General features: G+C 46.1%; 1 protein-coding gene across 2 annotated transcripts in view; it reads right to left on the bottom strand.

Moving 5' to 3' along the window:
• Positions 1–4,260: 4,260 nt before the first annotated feature.
• Positions 4,261–22,675, bottom strand: part of NIBAN1 (niban apoptosis regulator 1) — a 148,091-nt gene continuing 129,676 nt past the window's right edge. For both annotated transcript variants that reach the window (XM_080917565.1, XM_080917566.1), the window contains 4 exons: positions 20,444–20,554; positions 16,098–16,205; positions 9,683–9,794; positions 4,261–8,469 (listed from right to left, as the gene is read on the bottom strand). In XM_080917565.1, coding sequence (XP_080773691.1) covers positions 7,331–8,469; positions 9,683–9,794; positions 16,098–16,205; positions 20,444–20,554 — 1,470 coding nt within the window. In that variant the 3' untranslated portion in view covers positions 4,261–7,330. The remainder of the gene's footprint in view (positions 8,470–9,682; positions 9,795–16,097; positions 16,206–20,443; positions 20,555–22,675) is intronic.

Raw genomic sequence — 22,675 nt, 5'->3', positions numbered from 1 at the left:
GGCAGGCAGAACTCTAAATTTGAGGCCAGCCTGGTCTACAGAATGAGTTCCAGGACAGCAGGGTTACTCAAAAAAGCAAAAACTGGATTATTAATCATTTATATATCCACAGAGTATCAATTCACAATCCAATCGAATGTCTCTAGACATATCCTTGTGGACACACCCAAAGGTGCAGTTTACTAATCTATGTAAGTCTCTATTCAAGGGAACTGACAATCAGATTAACCATCAGATTCCCCCCACACTTTCGAGAAACAGCCACACGGTACGGAGGCTCTTATGTTGTCTGGTGTTTCTCGCCCTTCCTAGTTACTCTGAGACTCATTCTTGTTCCCGGGCTTATCAGTAGAGGGCGCCTTTTTATTGTTGAGTGTTGTTCCATGGTATGGATGGGCCTCAGTTCCCTGTCCATTCTCCAGCTGAAGGACACTTTGGGTATCTCTAGCTCTTGAAAGTTACAAAGACAACAACAGTAGGTATGTGAGACTATGTGTTTGTATGAACAAAAGTCTTCATCACTCTATAAATATCTAGGTATTTCTGAATCCGATGGTAACTGGGTGATAATTAACTCTGATAATGCCAATGCCGAACTGTTCTCCCAAATGGCTACAGCTTCTGCCATATCACCAGTGAGGATGGGAGTTGTGGCTGCATCCTCACCATTCCTCTTTTTTTTTTTTTTTTTTTTTTTTTTTGTTGTTGTTGTTGTTTTGTTTTTTTCTCTCAGTTTTAGCTATAATACATGTTAAAAATAATACTAATGGTGTACTGCCAACACTCGGGAAGCAGAGGCAGCAGGATAATGGGGGCCAGTGGGAGCCACCGAAGGAAACCCTGTTTCACAAAAGCAAGGGTGGGAGATGGGGCCTAGAGGAAGCGAGCTCGCCCAGCATGTGCTCCACCCCAGCTTTGATCCCCAGTACCGCAGTGCTGATCCTAGATCAATTCCAGGATAGAAAAGAAGAATGGAACATAACACCAGAACCTAGGAAAGCCATGCTCTCTCCTTCTCCCCTTGCTTTCCTGTGACAGATTGTGTTCTTGGAAACAGGCTGGGATCATAAATGAAGTCCAGACAAGGGATGAGGCAAATTCAGAGCGGCTCAGCTGAGCATCCACACAAAGGTCCCAACGCCCTTAGAACGGAGCTGGGAGGCCTGTCTTATTTTGTGCTCTTCCTTATCCAAGAGCCCTTGGAATTTTGAAGGACGCACACCTCAGCACATGGAAAGAGGAAGTCAAAGCCAGCAAACGCCCCAGAGGTTAGCACCAGCTCATTCATTCCCTCCATTGAACTCACTGCATCTTTGGATGATCCTTCAGTTTCTCTAGATTCTTGATCTGTCCTTTGCATCAAATCTCTTCACCAAGGCTGCGATTTGGCTGTGTTCCCGGGTTCCATGCGGTTCCCTAGCCACTGCCCTTCCCTTCCTTGGACAACTTCTGGTATCAAAGTAATTCCCCTAACCTCACACCTGCTGCCAGCTTTTGATGCTTGTTACTGGCTTCAGACCCAGGCACATCTTCCACTTTCTGCATCCCAGCTCTTGCCTGGCGGTAAGGGAACTGACGTCATTGCTTGAATAGGAACAACAGTAAGTGAATCGGTAAGTCTGTGGGAGACATAAAACCAGGAGAATAGCTAATAGACCAGATGGCAGAATTATGCCAAGGATTTCCATACGCGAGAACAAAGGGGTGAAACTAACCAATGTAAGTTGTACCTGAGTAGGGTTCTGATCTATCTTAGCTCTATCTCTACCATGGGAGCACAGGATGGGAAGTCATGAGTTGCTACTGCGAAAGTGTCATGTAGGTAAGCGACAGAAAAACAGATTATATTGCATATGAGTCTGTTGAATGTGTAATACATAGTACTGCCCCTCAAACAACTTGAATATGGTGCGACGTTCTATTCATAGGTACAAAGTGGATCATCAGGTGAAATGACCCCAGTTTACCATGCTAGTCAGCACTTAGAACATGGGCTTCAGAACATGTAACACCCCAAGGCAGATAAGGAGAAGTTAGTGTGTCTGCCCCCGCCTCCTCGGACAGTCTGGATGCTGTCCTTCCAAGGTACCGATGACTTTTTAGAATAAACAATGGACAGATTTCCCCCTGTCAAACTCAAGCTCTCTGGGGTGCTTGAAACATTGATCCCTTACCTTTCAAGTTGTGTCCTCTGGCTTTTTATCCTTACACTTAAAAAAAGAAAGAAAGAAAAAAAGAAAGAAACTTGTCCTTTTTCTCTCCTTGTTCCACAAATGATGTTGCCCAAAGTACCGTAGATCACATGTCTGTAGATTTTCCCATCTATTCCCCAAGAGCTTCAATCACCAAATTCTTATTTCTAGACTGACCTTTGTGACGTCTTGAACTATGTAGTCTATGGAACATGAAGTATTTGGTCAATAAACATCCATTACAAGTCTCAAAGGGGAATAGGAAAATGTCAAAAGGAGATTTGAGAAGACAAACCTGGTAGAGATTTATTACATTCGAGAAGCCTTTGTAGTTAACATGATGAAAGCCCTTGTTTTTTCTGAATTATATTCTGGGAAGAGTTATCTTCTTAAAAGAGTAGATTTATATAATCTGAGGTCAGACATGGAAGGGGTGGGGCTAAAAAGAAAGCTCAAAGCTCAGTCAGTGAGCATGTGGACCTGAGTTCGATTCATTCCCAGAACCTACATAAAAGAACGAGGTGTATGCTTGTAATCTCAACCCTTGGCGGCGTCAAAATCAGATCCCTGGGGCTTAGTGGCTAGCCTTCCTAGCCTAATGGGCAAGTGCCAGGTCAGTGAGAGACCACATCTCAAAATTATGCTTCTGAGGAACAAGAACTGAGGTTGCCTTCTGGTCTCCACACTCATGTGTATGCATGTGTGCATGTATGTACCTATACACATAAATACACGGATGATAGGAGTGGTAGCAGCAGTAGTGATGATAAACAGAAAGCAGATGTTTGCTGAGTTCTACTTGTTCAGAAATGAACAGTGGGTTGACAAGCAACAAACGTTCCCTAACTTTCTCAGCAGTCAGAAATGATAGCCCTAGTGATCTAGGGGGGAGGGCCCAGCCCATTGTAGGTGGAGCCATCCCTGGCCCAGCCCATTGTGGGTGGGGCCATCCCTGGGCTGGTAGACCTGGGTTCTATAAAGAAGCAGGCTGAGCAAGCCAGGGGAAGCAAGCCAGTAAGTGACATCCCTCCATGGCCTCTGCATCAGCTCCTGCTTCCTGACCTGCTTGGGTTCCAGTCCTGACTTTCTGTGGTGATGAACAGCAATGTGGAAGTGTAAGCTGATTAACCCTTTCCTCCCCAACCTGCTTCTTGGTCATATTTGTGCAGAAATAGAAGCCCTAAGACATCATCTAAGTAGGTTCAAGCAGAATTTTAAGTCAGCTCCCAATGTTAGTGTGGCTGTACAGAAATGTTGGAGAGGCCACTCCAAATGACCTCCAGACATAGGAAGCTTGATAGGCAAAGGGAAGGCAAGATGACCTATCAACCATTTTCAGTCCCTCCCACCCCTAATGTTCTTGATACCTCCTCTGTATTTTTGTCTCCTGAATTAAGTTGTTGGTACCGAGCCTGGACTGACATCATAGATGAAGTTTACGTCACTTGAAGGAACAACTGTGTGTTCTCGGCTCTCCCTGGCTGTCCCCGCTGAGAATTTGGGTTTGATAATGTCAGGGGTCCTGCCTACTGCAGTCTCCTGTATTTCTGTACCACTCACTGCATCGAGGAGATGCACTGAGACTTTTTTTTTTTTTTTTTGGACAATCGAATTCACAGATAAGTGAGCAACTGTGAATGTTAGTGAGTAAACACTGTTTTATTTATGATTGCAGAAGGAAGAAACGGTTTACTCAGTCTCGCCCACTGAAAATATACTTAAGTTTGAACAGCCGTTCAGTTCTATCAAGAGTAATTACCCATTGCTGGATTGTGGATGGGATCCAAGTCCTTGAAAAAGAAGCGTGTGTGTTATGAAGGCAGAATTTCACTGGACATTAAGTCGTGCCCAGCAGATTTCTCCCCAACAACAGAAGTCAGTCTCCGCAGCCAGCAGGAGTGGCTTGCCTCTTCATTTCCAAGGTCTGTTCCTGCAGCTCCAGTGTGACATTTGCTTAAAAGATGAAGCCAGCCCCATTCTAAATAAAGGTATCTGGACAGCCCTTCAGTGATGAATGTTTTATTGGCATATAGGCACTTGGCAGAGCAAATACACAGTTACAGCATGTTCTTAGTTTACTTGCTTCAAATAGTGAATGCAAAAAAATGAAACCACAGTGTGGCATTCTTTTCCCCCAAAGTCCTGGACTTCAGAAAGCAAATCCCTAGTGGTATGTGTTTATGGTAGAGAAGGTGTTCTCACATCGTGAAACTATATTACGTTTTATGTCAATGATGCCAAACCTCCCGCCATATTGAAATGATTAATAACTGTTCAACACATTTCACATACATCACATAGCTTCCCCTCAACCCAACCACCACCTGGAGATTGAAGGAGGATCTCCAGCCTGCTAGGCAAGTGCTGTGTCTGAAATCATGCCCTCAGCTCATGTAACACTTTACAAAAGTAACAAATTAAAATCACCTTTGCCTGGGAAAACTACAAAATCCTCAGAAGTCACAGGCTTTCAAGAAGAACCACAAGGACAAACATGAGGATACGTAGAATAACTCTTCACACAAACGCTCTGGAAAAGACACTGGGGTCTGACCTTGTAGTTTCCAAAATGCCTTTTTAAAAATTGTGGGGGGTGTGTGTGTGTGTGTATGTATGTGTGTTGGAGTTGCTGCATAATTTCATATACTGTGCCAAGTTACCAGAACAAGTCATTTTTATTTTCAAGGAAAATCTCTTTGAAAAGGTCAGTATGTAGCCTAAGTAGTCTAAAGTCCTGGAGTTTTGGCCATAAACCAGGAGTCTTCAAGAGCTTTGCCCAAGGCAGAGATTGCCCATTCAGATCACAAACGCCTTGCTTCCCCATGGAAACACTGGAACATGCTCGAACCTATGAAAAGCAAGACAAGTGTTGGACACGCTGCCACACACAGACTATTGTAGTGCACAGCAGGGTCCTTGTCCACCCTGCCGTGTCACAGCTGTCTTGCCCGTTTTGGAGACCTGGGCTGTGTGGGATGCAGATGGGTGCGTTCTTGGTGTTTCTAGAACACTGAGCTACTTGGGGCCTGCTCCTCCCTGGCCTTCTGGACCAGCCAACTCAGCGACATGAGCTCTCATCCATCCTTAGCTTCTCAGGCCATACAGGAGGTTAGCAATGGCAGGGGAGATGGGAGGTTCTGAAGCGGCATTGGCGTGAGCTGGGGCTCCGTGATAGTGGTGGCTCTCTGAGAAAGAAGGGTAGTGTTTGTGGGCTGGATGCTTGGCCCTCTGCCTTGCTGGGCCTGCTGCTGGCCGTTTGGCTATCTGTCGCTTTGGTTTTGGACTTTATTTATGAGAGGATCCGCAAGGTCAGAAAGCTTAATTAGAAACATCTCCCTGCCTAGAAGCCAGCCCCAATCAGCCCCCTGCACAGAGCGTGCCAGGTGTTCAGCTCCCACATTTCCGGAGTAGCATGGAACTTGTCAGCCCTTGTCCTAGGCCCTGGGATGTTGAAGTTACTTGGCAAGCTGGAAGCCATTATTCAAGGCTGTAGGTTTCCAGCAGAAAGAGTAAGCGATGACTAATCTCTAGTTTCAGTCCTTGAAGGCAGGGGGAGGTTGTGGAAGTAGATGTAATTTTGGTGCACCATGCTCCAGGCCGGGTAAAAGGTAAGCAGGGAGCACAGGAGATGGGCTATCCCTTGCTCACTTGATGCCTGGTTAGTACTTCCTTATTTAACTGTGGGCTATCTCACAGACGCAAGGATGCAAACAACCTAAGAAAAGGTGAAATGACTCAGTATGAGACCATACTGACATGATTGTTACTCATCCTCTGTGCCTTAGAAGTCCCGGGAAGTCTTTGTGGGAGGGGTGGGGAGGGAGATAGCTTAATTCCTGCTTAAACGGCTAAGTGTGGGAAAACTTCTCTGAAGGAGGTGCTTGATAGCAATGAATAAAACCAACCCAAAGCCAATGCGTGAGGTTCTGGGGTTAAGATATATGAAAGGAAGACCCGGCCCACTACCCAGGACTGAAACCTCAAGGGATCTGTTCTGAGACACAGTGAGGTCGTCTCACTGCAACTGAACGCATTCGCCTCCTACATCCACAGTTAAAGGCTGCAGTCTCTTTTAGAGGTGAATTTCTCTGTCTCCTTCAGAAAGAAGGAACACCGGCCTCGTGCCTGAAAGGGCGCCTAAGAAAACAATTTGTTGAATGATCAAACAGTTTCTACATTGGTAAAGTCTTTGGTAAACTTGAATGGTTTTATTCATTCTTTTTTTATTCATTCATTAATTCATTCCCTCCCTTTGAGAATAAACAAGAACCGTGTGAATGGGAACAGTGAAAGGCATCACTGTTTAAAACTTAAACATTGGAATAAATATTTGTTTCTTCTAGACTAATTTCTCACGAGCCTTTTCATTTAGATGAAGCAAAGCACAGTGTGGCTAACAGAGCGTGCAGTACTGTTCAAACCCCGTCTGTGTAATTGGTAGGTTTCGAGCTAGAAAATCTAGCCAAGCACTTTGTACAGCCTAAGGCTAATTTGTGCCAATGAATTTCTTGCCCCGTCTGAATTTTCTTAAAAAGTGATTAATTAATATAAACCAACAAAATTACCATACGAGGGATTGATAGCAGGATTAAGAACAGGTCCAGATAGTTCCACAGACCTTCCCCCTTGGATTTCTGCTTGGCATCACCTGAGATCTACCAGCCATGGCTGGCTCTGGGTGCTTCCTAACATGGATGCCCGGTTCGGACTTCCTCACTACGGACAAGAGACAGTGGAGCTCCGTGGGTGGCAAGGCTGGAGACCTTCATACGCTGCTTAAAATGCCTTAAAGCGAAGCTCAAACTTTGAACCAAGGTGTCCTTTTCTGCTCCTACCCTGCCCCCTCTCTGGGTCCCCTTTAGCTGCCTTTTACCCCAGTTCTCTTACCCATTTCTATCAAAACACCAAAGCGATCGATCAGTCACGGGGAGAGCTTCAGCTCCCCAACGTCAGCTCAGTGCTCACACCCTCTGTATATTCTCTCTGGCTTCAAAGTGAATAAATATTTCATAATTTTTAATAGCAAGTCACATGCAACCCCCTAAGGATACCCATAACTAAGATCCCTTGACTGACAGTTTTAAAAAGAAAAAAGAAAAAGAAAAAAAAAAAAAAAAAAAACGACTGGCAAACTGTTTCTACCATTCCTCTGAGGGCGCGTCTGGGGAGCTCACGTCATAATCCTGCCCGGCTAGGATGTCAGTACTCAGGGCATCCTCTACCACCCACTGGCACCCATGCACGTGGGTAGAGTTGACCGGCTCTGTATCCACAGCATGATCTGGGCTATTCCCACCCAGCACTTCCTGATCCTCACAAACCTGGGGCCCCTCACTCCTCTCCGTGGGATACATGGGGTCAAAACTTAGCCTGGCATCATCTTGAGGCGTGACTGTCACAGAACGCACAGCCTCACATCCTGCCTGGATGCTGTCCTGTGGGTGAACTATGGCCAGGAGCACCTCCTCAGCGGGCCCTTGAGCCTCAGACGGCTCCTCTATGGGGCCTGGACAGCTGATGTTCTCAGCGAGCCCCCCACTGGTAGACTGAGGGGTACAGCCTCCACCCTCTGGCAATGTCCCCAAGTCCACCCCGGGAGCCTCAGCTTCCAGAGGTGTAGGATGGGCCTCCCTCTCTCTGACTTCACTTTCTTCACAGCTGCCCTGCTGGATAGCAGCTGGATGGCTGTCTTCTGCGTGGATCTTGCCTTCTTCTTGTTTATTTTCTTGGGGTGTCCCATTGTGTGTATCACTTTCAATCACTGGGGCAGACTCTACAGACACCGTCACAGTCAACAGCTCTTTCAGTTCCTTCAAGGACCCTGGCACAGTAGTAGACTCTGGCCTTTCACAGGTTGGTTCCTCATCTTTAAGGGTCTCGCCAACTTTCACCTCTGACAACTGTGAGCTGAGGGGTCCTGCCGCACTCTCTACAGTGGGAGGGCTCCCGGCAGAGTTGTCCACAGTGGACACAGACACCTGCCCCTCCCCACCCGAAGGAGGGCTGGACCCAGAGATGGAAGTACTTTCTTCCCTGGCCAGCGAGCCAGGCACCCCAGGTTGCTGCTTCTTTTCCTCCGGCTCCTGGAACACTTCATTACTTGGGGTCTTAGTATCTGAAGCTTCTGGGAGAATGGCGGATATTCTTCTGGCTGGGCTGGCCTGGTTTGACCCCACGGAGGTTTTGAGATCTGTCAGGCTGGACACACTTTCACTGGGCAAAGCCATGTTGTCTTCAAATAAGTTGTGTTTCTTCAAAATAGCCGCCTCCGTTATCACTGAGGGAGACCGGAAAACAAACACTGTGTTAGTACTCTGCTCAGCAAACCCGGGTTTTCTGATGTTATCCAGAAGCCAATCAGAGCTCCTCTGGCTCCCCAAACTCTCAGTCTCAAGAACCGTCATATGGCCACCCTCTTGCAGGTATCCTTCCCTGATGATCAAGACCCGCAAACTTTCTGGACTCTGAACCTTGGTAGGGTTCATCCGAAAATACCTTCAATCAAGGGACACTTGCTAGGCATCTTAAATCTGAGACCAGCCCCAACGCAGAGAGTAAAACAAAGCCTCTGGTTTTAAAGAGCTCAACGTCTCCTAGGGCGTCATACCCGCTGCTTCGGAACTCTAGTAAGGCAGGCGGGCCTTTCACGTCTTTACTTTGCCTGGCAGTATGGTCATGATTGTGTAGTGGGTGCTCAGTGCTAAGCATCTGGCTGAGAGAGCCTGTCTGGCCTGGAGTGTCCAAGATGAACGTTTACGTGCACCTACCTCCATCTCAAAGGCATGAGGAAGAACAAAGGGAGTGACGGCACCAACCACAGTGTCGGGTGACTCTGCGCAGGGCTATGGTGTCCAGCAGTGCCAATGGGAAGCAGGTACTATGGCAGAGGCAGAGCCATTAGGGGCAATGGGCACTCGTGGCCTGCTCTGACAGATGCCGTCTTACAGCACGTTACAGGCAGAGGGGAAGCTGCACAGAAGAACCTTCTTCCGACTTAGCTTAGACATGTCTGCGGTCGGCTACCCATGGCCTATGCACACACGGCGTCAGTCAACACGTTTGCTTTCCTCGCCGCCTGGGAATTCCTGGCCAGCTACAGTGACCTGAGACTTGTACTGGACCATTTTTTCCTCACTGGAGGCGTTTTAGTAATGGCTACTAAATAAGCCCTGAAAGCTGTTTGGTGTTCTAACACAGAGAGAAAAAGACAGATCTACATGACAGACCCTCAGTTCAGCCCCACTAAGCCTTAGTTTCTTTCCTCTTTGGGGAGAAAACGTATATCGTTATCCTATAGAATTCATTGAAATTGAATTTGGGCTGTCATGGCCCATGGTGCAGTCAGCCCGTGAATGAGTCGAGGTCGGCCCTTCCGTCCTTCCTGCCCTCTCCTTGTCGTCTCCTCTGCAGACCAACGTCAGTTTCAGTCCTTCCTGGTTCCGGCCTTACAGCCCCCCCTCCCCGTCCTGTTTCCAGAGCCCCCTCCTCACCTTTCAGGGTCTCATCGAAGAGGATCTGATACAAAATCTCTTCATAGATGTTCTCAACATGGATCACATTGGTGTGGTCTGCGAAGATGAACTGCTCATATTTCTGAAGCTCCTGGAGAGTGAGAGGGAAAAGGATGAAGAAGAAAGGCCACGGCACTGGAGGAGCGATGCTGGAAATTCCACCTCACCATCTCGTAAAGGCAAGAAAGCGATAAATGCTGGTGGGGACACAGAGAAGAGGAAACATGGCTGCTTAGGGACGGGAGTTAGTTGAGGCATTAGAAAGATTACTAAGGTGAGAACTGCATGTGACCCAGGTGCCACTCTTACGTATGTGCCTGAAGGAAACTGTTCATCATAGCCAAGATATGGACGCAATCAGAGAAGAGTGGTTAAGGAACGTGTGGTGTAGACACAGGAAGTGAAACCAGGTCATCTTCAGGGAAAACGGGTCAGATGGAGATTGTCAGCCGAAGTGAAATTATCCAGACCCAGAAAGACAAATGTTACCCACTTTCTCTCACATGTAGAATCTAGACTTAGAAAACAAACAGAAACGTAGAAGGAAGACCGTTCGGAAAGCAGATTGGCAAGACGGATGAGTGGGGACAAGAAGGGTGGTGAGAGAAATCGATCAGAGGGCACTGTGTACGCACGTGGAAAAAAAGGAGACCGGTAGTTTTTTGTAATCAATATATAGGAATAAAAAACAAGGCGGGGAAAGTAAGATGCCTATTTTCAAAAGCGGTGGGGAAGGGGCGACTCCCACTTACTGCTTCCTCCTTGGGGAACGTGGGAGGGTACCAGCTGGTCCCACAGGTTAAAGATGCTAAGATAACAAAGCAGCCGGTAATGCCGCCTGTGTTCCCTGTGCCTCAAGCCCATGTACTGGCCTCTCTGTACCTGTTAACTGTCTACGATAAGAAGGCACCCAGCCATTGGTCATTCCCTTCCCTCTGTTTATACTGGGAGCACATCCTGTGCAGAGATTTTTTTCTAGTTATCTCAAGGTCTACGAGTGGGTGCCATGTCCTCTTTTTCTCAATACTAACCAATTTTTCTTTATTTAAAAAATTATTATTTATTCATATGAGTGTCCTATTTGCATGCGTGCCTACATAATGGAAGAGGGCATCAGATTCCCTTACAGATGGCTGTGAGCCACCATATGGTTGCTGGGAATTGAACTCAGGACCTCAGGACTTCTGAAAGGGCCAGTGCTCTTAACTGCTGAGCCATCTCTTCAGCATCTCTTCAGCCTTCCTCCTTCATTTTTTATCTGATACAAAGAGTACTTTACCAAAGTAAAGGTTATATGCGGTAAAGTGCAGATTTTAAAAGTAGAGCTTGATGATATTAAATATAAATATGTTCATGTGACCGTAACCTAGGTTGTCATCCAGACCACAGCCCTCCAAGAGATAAGGCCTGACAGCCATCTGTCACGGTAGGTTGTGTTTTGCATTAAAGGAAACTAAGTGTTATTTTGTGTTTGCTCTTTAGATTTTTGAACATCAAGATACGGGTCAGCAGCTTGTTCCTCCTTATTGATAAACAACATTCTCTATATGAACGAGTTAGGATGGTTTATCCATATTCATTTCATATTGGCTAAGGTGGTTTGTATAAGAATGGTCCCCATAGGGTCATAAATTTGAGTGCTTAACTACCAGAGAGTGGCACCGTTTGATAAGGATTGGGGGTGTGGCCTTGTTGGAGTTAAGTGTGTCACTGTGAATAGGCTGAAATTTCAAAAGTCCACACTATTCCAAGTCTCCCTCTCCCTCTCCCCATCTCTCTCCCCTCTCTTCTCCTCCCCCCCCCCCCCCGTGTGTGTGTGTCTTTGCCTGAAGGTCAAGATGCAGCTCTCAAATACTTTCTCAGCCATGCCTGCCTGCACACTGCCGTGAAAATGGACTAACCCTCTAACACGGTAGACCAGCTCCCAATGAAATACTTCCTCTTATACGAGTTGGTGTCTCCTCAAAGCAATAGGACGGTGACTCAAACACTGAGTTCTTAACTAGTGAACATTGTTGGTGCATATTCTGTTCTGTATGGATGACTTAGGAACTCACTCAGCTTAGGTAGACACCTAGAACTGAGGTCGCTGGATCAGGTATGCATGGATAGTCAACACTATTATTACGGGGTCCTTTCCAGCTGGAGGATCAAGGAATCTCCCTCTTCAACTGGGAATGACAGCCTCCGATTCCAAGACCACTCAGACATGATACAAAGTCCCTCAACATGCCCAACTTCCTAAAGCCTTCCAAATGCCTTCTCACCAGCATGAAGACCAGACAGGGATAAAAATGTTACTAATTATATGCCAGACATGAATTTGGCTATTCAGGCACATGACGGTGCTGGAGGCGATGGGGGCACTCTGTGTACGCAGCTTTTGGAGAACCAGAAACTTAGCAGTGAGATTTGATGGTTTTTGGTCTGATGGCCATATTTGAGGCAGATAGCAAAAAAGTACCATGTAGTGGGCTGGCCTGATGCTGCTGTATTGCAATGCCAATATCGATATGGTTGCCCCAGAGACAAGAGAGTCTGCATGCCAACCCAAGTGGCACTATGTGACCCTGCCCCCAAGTTATTTCTGAATGGTAAAGATGCCAGCAGCCAATAGCTGGGCAGAAGACACGTAGGTGGGGTTTAGGATTCCCGGGCTTGGGGTCAAAGAGGAACAATGAGGAGAAGAAGGTGGAGAAGTCACCGTGGGTTAGGTGAGTTTATGAAAACATGGCCCTAAGGGCTGCCCAGTTGGAGGTAAGAGCAGCCCAGATAATAAGTGATTACAGTAAGTAATCACTCAGGTTATCAATAGGGAAGCGTTCTAATGGCAGACAGGGTAGATATCTGCCCATATCCTGTGCTGTTCACTTACTGTAAATAATACAAGTTGTTTCTTTCATCTGGGAACTAAATGGCCGAAGGTGAGCAGACTGGAATTTGTCTAAGACATGGGGGTGCTGTGACCCTGATTTTATGGAACCCCCAGTGGATGACAGTGAGGTCTCTTTATGTCCACCTGAGAAGAAAGGCGGGAGATTAAAGAGGCAGCAGCGTTCAGTGAGCTCTGGGTGGCTTAACAGGCAAGAACCATGAAGCTTTGGAAGGAGCACTGGCTGGGAATGAGGCTGCTCACGGCAGCCTGGGTAAGCCGAGGCACCAGTCTGAGTCAGTACTTCTGTTATATAAGGGGTGCTAGATCAACCTCAACACCCCACACCCCTTCACCCTCCCATGCTGGTCCCCACTCCCCTGACTTGCATGCACAGGTATGAAGTGACTCTGGAAAGTCCCCTGAAGTGCTGGAGCTCAGCGAGGGCAGTTGCCACCCGCCCTAGAAGGCTTCCCTGGGCAGTCACTGTTGCCCTGCTTACATTCCTCTATCCCGGGAACTCCAGGACCACAGGGGCTGTGACCTGGACCGCGTTTTATATACACCACAGTACCTGGATCACGTTTAAGTATTTCTGAAGTATGTTTGCCTGAATAAATAGAAAACATCTTTTCAGCCAGTTAAATAATTCTGTGGGAAGGCACTAGAGAAACGTACATGTTGCTCGATTACAAGCACATCCTGCACGCCGAGACGGCTAACTGGGTCATCGGCTTAATATTCTCCACTGGCCAAGACGGAACCCTGAACCGAGACCTAGACAGTGGTTAAGAAAACGCACCACAGGCCACTCGGCCACACAGCTAGGTTAGAGTCCAATGTCACAGTTCTAGGAAGAACTAAGGAAAAAGCACACGTTAGGAAAATAAAGACTTCTGTGAAGCAGATGATCCCCTAATCTATCTGCCTATAAACCTAGAGTTTCCAAGAGCTCTTGACACTGACACACAATATCCGCTATCATGAAAAAGTCAGGGTCATGGGCTCTTTTTAAAAGCAACCCCTTTCTACTCAAAATGTCAAGAGCCATGGCTGGGCTCAGTGGCTCACTGGACAAGTCACCGTCATACAGGTGGGAGGGTCGGGGGTGGGATGGTTCGACACCGGAAAGCCCAGTGCTTAGGAAGCAGAGACAGGGTTCCTAAGCAGGTTGGCGAGATGGCTGAGCCGTCTAGCAAACTCCACGTTCGGTCTGATGGAGAAACACACTCTGTGTCAACCTCTGGCCTCCACACAGACAGACAGACAGACAGACAGACCTGGAAACACGCACCTGTACACATGTTCAGTAAATGCCATTCACACACACTCCAAAACAAAACGTCCACAAAGAGCCGTACACACTGGGCACGGTCCACACTGGGCATGGTCCACACTGGGCATGGTCCACACTGGGCACGGTCCACTCTGGGCACGGTCCACTCATTGGATGTTAGGAACAGAGGACATAGAGGTGAGGGAGCCAGGGTCCTCCTCCTCACAGGGAGACGGGAGCGCCGAGGCCACCATACTTCCCTTGGGAGGAAAACACAAATGCGTTTCAAGGTGGACTGGTAATCCCACCCGAGCTACTGAATCATCCTTCACGTGCGGCCAAAAGATGCGCACACGGACCAATTCCTCTCTCCTTTGTTTCTGTCGGAACCTTTCCACCAAAGAAATACTCCAGGGATAAAATGCAAGACTGGATATGCCAATGGTTATCTGAAGAAAAGCGGCATTTACAGAATATGAAAACAACCAGAGAAAATCCCACACTATAATCACCCACACAAAAGATTTTAATGTCTGGTGCTTGGAGAGTCTCCAAATTGTCAAAAAGCCATTTAAAAATTCTCTCTCTTACTGACTCCCCTTACAAGTTGCCAAGCTCCTAAGTCTTTTTTTTTTTTTTTTTTTTTTTTTGGAATGGAAAACCAGCAAGAGTAACAGTTGAAGGCATTGCTATTTTCTGAGCGTCAGCTGTGTCCTAGGTAAATACAAACTGGATAGCGGTGGCAACAGCCTTGTGATGCTGGGCCTGCTTGCCGCCACTCAACCGCTCACTTCCCTAATGGCACCTTGAGGATGTGAATAGCCTCTCCCCTTCCAAGGGCCTCTGTGAAATTCATTTTGATGACCGATAAGAAATGTTTAATGCTATGCCTGGTGTATGATAGGAACTTAGTCAGATGGCAAATGCATCTTTCTAGTGTTTCATTCTTGAGACAGATGGTGCGCTGTGTGGAGGTGTAGTTTGAGCAGGCCAGAAGGGTCACAGGTTCAATGCCCAGCCTGGGCTACACAGCAAAGGCATGAGGTTTGGTGGTAAGAGAAAGTAAAAAGTACGATGCACACAGTAGTGGACGAATTTGATAACTGATGAAGGTGGAGCAAAACAAGAGCTTCCAGCAGAGCAGAGCACGGGGGAGCCAGGACTAACAGAGCCTGGGAGTCGCTCTGCTCACCCCATGATGATGTCCTGCAGCCCCTTGCTCACAGCAGCCTGTGCCAGAGATGTCAGTAAACTAAAGCTACAGGACCTAGGAGTGCAAACAGCCCTTTGCCATCACACCTTAGAGCCTTTCTGGGCATAGTGGCCAACTTTCAGGGTCCATGCTGAACAAGGACTGGCCAGGAAGGCGGCGGTGGGGGCGGGGCACCTCTCGTCTCCTTTGGTCCATGTCAGCTCTTAGGCAGGACTTTGATTTCTGTAGTCCAGAACTCACAAATCCTGTGTGTGTGTGTGTGTGTGTGTGTGTGTGTGTGTGTGTGTGTGTGTGTATGTGTGTATGTTTGTATGTATGTGTATATGTGTGTATGTGTATGTGTGTCTATGTGTATGTATGTGCATGTGTATGTGTATGTGTGTATGTGTGTATGTGTGTGTGTATGTGTGTGTGTATATGTGTGTGTGTATGTGTGTGTGTGTGTGTGTGTATGCATGTGTGTATGTGTGTGTATGTTTGTATGTATGTATATATGTGTGTATGTGTATGTGTGTCTATGTGTATGTATGTGCATGTGTATGTGTATGTGTATGTATGTGTATGTGTGTATGTGTATGTGTATGTGTGTATGTGTGTATGTGTGTGTATGTGTGTATGTGTGTGTGTTTGTATGTATGTGTATGTGTGTATGTGTGTATGTGTGTGTATGTGTGTATGTGTGTGTGTTTGTATGTATGTGTATGTGTGTGCGTATGTGTGTGTATGTGTGTGTGTATGTGTGTGTGTATGTGTGTGTGTGTGTGTGTGTGTGTGCGCGCGTGCACACATGCTAAGTTTACTGAAATACAGACTTTGATTATCTATTTATGCATCCGATCTGGCTGCTGTTGTGCCACACAAGCACTGATTGTGACAGAATCAGGCCCATAAAGCCTAAAACATCTGCTACCTGACCTCTTACAAAGAACGCCCCAGCCCTCTGGTGCAGTCTAGTATACGTCAGCGCAGAGGGGCAAAGTTAAACATTTGAACTCAGAGGTCGGCAGGAGCAGGCTCACGGGAATCGCCTTACTGGTTTGCACGTGGACGCCAGCGTCTTCTGCATCGTGGGTAGTGTGATCTGAATCAAGGCCTCCTGGAAGGTCTTCTTCCGGATGGTGCTGCTGTCATAATCATATTGCTGTGGACACAGAGACACATGCTAAGGAATACCATCCAATCTGTGACCTTAGACAACAAAACAATACCGCCACCACAGTGTCATCTAATTTCTACGAACTCTTGGGTCTCAGAGATCTATTTCTGGAGCTTCTACACAAACTGGCCATAGACTGATCATCACCCATTTCACGAACACCTCTTACAAATGTGGAAACCGAGGCAAGATCAAAACAAAGAAGTGACGTCTTGTTTAAAAAGGTGGGGACCTAACTAGAGAGTGAGTTTGTGCTTCATTATTCCTCACTGGGTAGACACAGGGAAGCCGTCCTGAAAGCAGGGTGCATGGCTTGTAATGAGAGGATGTGGCTCAAAGCTCCATCAACACAGTGGGTGACAGTTAACAAAGAAATTTGCTATCTCCAACAAGAAAGGGTTTCTCTGTTTCACCCTGAACATCCCTAACTGGAGTTATGTCCTAGCCAAGCTGTGTGGTTGCAACAGAAAACCAAGACTTAAAACATCTACCACCTGACTTTCAGGACACTTTCCCCAGCCCTCTCTGGTTCAGTGTAGTAACTTCTAGGACAGGCACACAAAAGACCGATTTTGGACTTAAGAGTTAATAAGAGACTCTTGGGAGCTGCCCATCTCCTTACTGCTTTGTATGTGAATGCCACTGACTTCTGCACGGGTGCACTGGAGAACTGCTGTGGGCATGCATGTGCTCACAATGATGGGTATGCATGTGCTCACAATGGTGGGTATGCATGTGCACACAATGGTGGGTATGCATGTGCACACAGTGGTGGTATGCATGTGCACACAATGGTGGGTATGCATGTGCACACATCTGCCAAGCCCAAAGAGGAAAGGACAGAAAGGAGAACACTCACACTGAAGACCATAAATGGGGGCAAAATGACATCTCTACTCAAGATACTAAAGGCAACCAGGTAGAGAAAGCTATGATCTCAGAGGCCGACTCTAACATCAGAAGGTGTGGCCTTGCACACAGACTTGTGAAAATTGTAACTGGCTGTCTTGGGAGGTGGAATTTGTTGTGATTTTCAAGGTATCTGAGGACTCAAAGCAACAACACACTTTTTATTTTGTCTGTCTGTCAGTATGTCTGTCTATCTCTCTCTATCTATCTACCATATCTTTATATATCTACCATATATTTATTTATTGGAATAGCAAATAGTTTCATTGTGGTAATAAGTCCATTTGAATAGGAGACAATAATAAAGTAAAAAAAAAAAACAGGTTGTGATTATCAGAAAAATTTAAGCCACATGGGCTGTCACTCAGAAATCCAAAACCACCAAGAAGCCAAATCGGGAAGAAGATCTCAGATCTCTCCTCTTACTAGTCATATGATGCAGGTCTGTGGTACGTGGCCCTGTAGATTTCTAAGTATCACCTTCTAATAAGTCATGTACTAGTGCTCAGAATGTTTGTCTCCCTCCAAAAGAAGAATTACTCTTTTACAAATATTTGACTTGGGCTTTTATTTTATTTTATTTTATTTTTGCAATTACAATGTTACCTCTCCAAACAAAAGGGAAGCTAAACTAAACGTGGCCAAGTAGAGACAATAGTCTCAGAATGTTTGAGTTCAGGAACATGAAGCCCTCAATGGTTAGACTTCCATCAAACAGGTCATTCAACATTTAGGACGGTTTCAGGGGTTTCCAGGAAAACCCAAGTCTAAAGCAGGTCTCAAGGTGTATTTGAGCCACCCAAGGTTGCACGTCCCTGCAGCCCCAAATCACACTGGAAGTTCACCCAGAGTTCAGGTCGGCCCTGTTCACCGTGCAGGAATGTTTTTAACACTGGCTCTAAAGTTGAACTTGAGGTATTCTAAGTTCCTTTGACCCCACACTGATGATCAGTAAACCTTTCTACTCCCTTTCTCCCCTTCCTGGTCAACCGATAGCTGAGGCTCCACCTTTCCCCCATGTCTACTGTAAGTGTGTTACAATTTGTGGTCCTATGATCAGCGTTGCTGATTTTCTCTCGTCAGTTTGGTTGCTAGAGTTTTCTCCTACTCCAAGGCATCAAGAAGAGGCCTGAACAGCCAACAGACTGACTGACAAAGGATCTTTACCAATCTCACATCTGATAGAGTTCTGATATCCAATGTATACAAAAAACTCAAGAAGTTCGACTCCAGAGAATCAAACAATCCTATTGAAAGTGGGGTACAGAGCAAAACAAATAACTTTCAACTGAGGAATGTCGAATGGCTGAGAAGCATCTAAGGAAGTGTTCAACATCCTTAGCCATCAGGAAAATGCAAATGAAAACAATCCTGAGATTCCACCTCACACCAGTCAGATTGGCCAAGATCCAAAACTCAGATGACAACAGATGCTGGCGAGGATGCGGAGAAAGAACACTCCTCCATTGTTGGTGGGGTTGTAAACTGGTACAACCACTCTGGAAACCAGTCTGGTGGTTCCTCAGAAAACTGCACATAGTACTACCTAAAGACCCAGTAATTCCACTTCTGGGCATATACCCCAGAGACATGCAACATACAACAAAGATACATGCACCACCATGTTCATAGCAGCCCTATTTATAATAGCCAGAAGCTGGAAAGAACCCAGGTGTCCTCCAGTAGATGAATAGATACAGAAATTGTGGTATATTTGCACAATGGAGTACTACTCAGCTATTAGAAACAATGACTATGAAATTCCTAGGAAAATGGATGTATCTAGAGAATATCATCCTGAGTGAGGTAACCCAGTCACAAAAGGACAGATATAATATGCAGTCACTGATAGTTGGATACTAATCCCAGAAAGCTCTGAACACCCCAGAAATAACTCACAGACCATATGAAGCTCAAAAAAAAAAAAAAAAAAAGCCAAAAAATGGAAGTCTCAGTCTTTCTTAGAAAAAAAGATAAGTGTATAGCACCCTCTCAGAGTGGGTACACCTGGACCTTAAAACACTAATAACTCAAGAGCTAAGAAGATAGCCTTGTGGCAATTTTTAGTATTTAAAAATCATTATGTTTAACCTTTACACACCAAGACAACTTTGACTATTTCCATGTTACGTTTTATTTTACATGTACTTTATGATCATTGTAACTAGTAAGATTTCAATGCATACTATCAAACCTTTAAAAATCAAATAGTGGCAAAATATATTCATTTAGTTTTATGCTAAAATGTTTTTAATAATCTGTACATGTATCTCTGATTTTTTAAAAATAAAGTTGTAAGAAAAAAACAACGATGAGGCCTGAAATTCTCAGACCTTATAGGACTAACTTTCTGTTCTAGAGCATTGTTTGGCGAAACGGAAGGCAGCAGACATTACTGGTTCAGGTGTAAATATAGTTTCAGCTCCAAGTTCATGTTTCCATAGCCTGCTGAGCTCAAGTAAGGGCGTCCTGATTTGGGGGGTCAGCTGTGGGGTGGAGCCTGATCACTGTCTAAGCTCAGTGAAAGTCAAGGGGAAGGGTAGTTCTGAGGTCTTTTCCTTAAAAGACTTAAAATAGGCCCAGGGAGATAGCTCTGAAAGGAAGATTGCTTCCTGCCCTTTCAGGGGACCTGAATTCTGTTCCCACCACCTATGCCAGAAGACTCACAACTACCTCCCAGCTCCAAGGGACCCGATATCCTCTTCTGGTCTTTACGGGAACCCACACACAGGTGGTACCCAGTCACACAGACACGCACGAACACATATAAATAATAGAAACTAAACATATGAGCCCTTGGAACAAAAGCTCAGGAACAACAAATCTTAGGAGCGTGTGTTTTAAAGAGGCTTTGTGTAAGTATCAAATGCGTGCAAGCTCCCATTACTACAACAGCTTTATTAAGTGCTTACACATAAGAGCTCATTAAAAACGATCTCATGGTTTCCCTTGGGATAGTTCCTTTGGCTCTCAGATTTGGTCTTATTTAAAATGTTGGGTAATTTAGAGGATTTTATTGTACATGGAAAGCTCAGATGCAACTGGCCTGTTATATGGTCTGCAATACCAGTCAGTGTTTGCAGCAGGTCTAACTGGGTGTTCCTGCTGAGGACATGTAGTTCCAGAAGAAACCACTAGATGGCAGAAGAGGCATGAGAGTCGTACTGGGGAAAATGCTGGGAACAATGGTTATCTGCTTGGGAAAAGGGATTTGAGGGGGAGACAAGGGAGGTCAGGGTATTTTCCCCTGAGTTAAGGAATGGGGGTCGCAATCTAGTCAGATGTTCCCCCACAAATGAAGACTAAAGTCTTACCTTTAAGACACGAAGCTTAACCTTCTCGATGGCCACTGCTGTCCTGGAAGCCTCCCCTTGGAGATATGGGGAGAGCAGTTGCTCAAATGTGAACACAGCATTCTCCATGAGCTGTCCATCAAGACAGAAGAAGACCACAGTCAGAGGCTGGGAATGTGGGGCCCCCGCCTGCCTGCCTGGGCCCTGAGAGGAGGAGATGGACAGACGGGAGCAACTGTGGACTGACAGACACGGGGCTCCCCCTACTCCCTGGAGTGTAAACAAGAAACCCAGTGGCCACTGTGAAATAGAAGAGGGTGGGAAACATCCTTCTCTATACACATCTGCCTGTCTGTCTGCCTGTCTGCCTGCCTGTCTGCCTGTCTCTCTGTCTGCCTGTCTCTCTGTCTGCCTGTCTCTCTGTCTGCCTGTCTGCATAGTGGCATCCTTCTATCCTCTCTTCTACCTATTGTTCCTAATGGGAAAGAAATCCCAGTGCAGAGGGACTCGGAGCCATGGTCTCCCGATGGCATTCTCCGCCATTTCCTGCCTAAGCAGACGCAGATCACATGACAAGGCGGAAGGAGGCTTGCAACTCCGCCCCTAGGATGCCATATCGTGGCCCTTTGGCACACCCTCCCTCCATTTTCCATCCCTACCATCTCCCAGCCCCTTCTTCCTCTGCTAGGCTAGTTTTCCAGTTTGGATGTGAAACGGTCTCTGTAGGCTTGTTTAGGATTTTGAACACAAGGTCTTTGGCTGGTTGCTCTGTTCTGGGAGGTTACTGAATCGTTAGGATGTTGTTCCATGCTAGAGGAGGTGGGGGGCTTAAGGAATATAGCTACCTTCACCCCACTTCTAGTTTGAGCCCTCTGCTCCGGGAACCCGCATCCGGAGATGTCCCAGTCACATGTTCCCACCATGACCTCCACCATGACCTCTTGCCCCGTTGGGCTGTTCCCTCTCAATCCATAAGGCAAAAGGAAGCCTCTCTCTCGTAAGTGGTTCCTGTCGGGTTCTGTCACAGTGATGGAAAGGGCAGGGTCAGGATTCTGTGGCAGTAGTGGCCACACTGGGGACAGGAATTTGTTGCTCAGGAAACTGATGCAGCTCAGACGTTTGAGTCTGTAGATAAGCCAGTGTCTGTTTCTCCAGGACCCAAAATTATCCAAGGCACTGTTGTTATATTGTTGTTTAATTCTGCCACTTATCCTTTGTGTGTGTGTGTGTGTGTGTGTGTGTGTGTGTGTGTAAGGTTTGTTTCATTTATGAGTACACTGTCACTGTCTTCAGACACACTAGAAGAGGGCATCAGATCTCATTACAGATGGTTGTGAGCTACCATGTGGTTGCTGGGAATTGAACTCAGGACCTCTGGAAGAGCAATCTCTCCAGCCCCCTATCCTTGATATTTTTTAGGGAGGGTTTTATTCAACCTAGGCTGGCCTTGAACTTGTGACGGAGACAAAGACCCTAAACTCCCGATCTGTTCCTCCTGCCTCTAACTCCCCAATTCTGGAGTTATAGGCAGCACCACCACATCCGGCTTCTCCAATCATCATTAGCCACCCATAATTTGGAGGTTAGATGATAACACACAAAACTAATCCTGCCAGTAATTTTTAAATAAAATATTTTATCAAGACACTTTTAACACCACATTTACTGAAGATTTGGTCTTTCTTAGAATTCGCCATAACTCTGAAGTGGAATCCCATGAAGTGTTTAGTTGCAGCAAGCTAAACACATAGAACAAAATTAGATTTTTCTTTCATTTAGGGAATACTATAATATGAAAGAACCTATAATACTTACTATTTTTGTCTTTAGAGGAGGAGGACCTCCTCATGAGGGTGGGGCAGATCTATAGGGTAGACTCAAGAAATTTGAATACCAGAGCTAGAGACGTGGTTCAGCAGTTAACACTCAGTGCTCTCCCAGAAGACCCCAGTTCCCTTCCCAGCACCCACAGGGAAGCTCACAGCCATCAATAACTCCGTCATAGGTATCTGACACCCTCTTCTCGCCCCCTCAGGAACATGCATGCAGATGGTACGCAGACAAGACAAGCAGGTGTGCATACACGCAGAATACATTTTAAAATATAAAAATCAAATATGAAGCTGTAACGGATCTTCTTATAATGAACTAGAGAATTCAGCCACTGTTTCTAGATCCTGGTTGTACACTAGAAACACTGGGATACAGTAGAGGATGCTCTCTAAGAATTTCAAATGTATTTTAACACACATG

The sequence above is a fragment of the Micromys minutus genome (genome assembly GCF_963924665.1).
Source record: "Micromys minutus genome assembly, chromosome: 6".
Taxonomy (NCBI): Eukaryota; Metazoa; Chordata; class Mammalia; order Rodentia; family Muridae; genus Micromys; species Micromys minutus.
The sequence above is the reverse complement of the archived record's forward strand: the minus strand, read 5'-3'. Positions and strand labels throughout refer to the sequence as shown.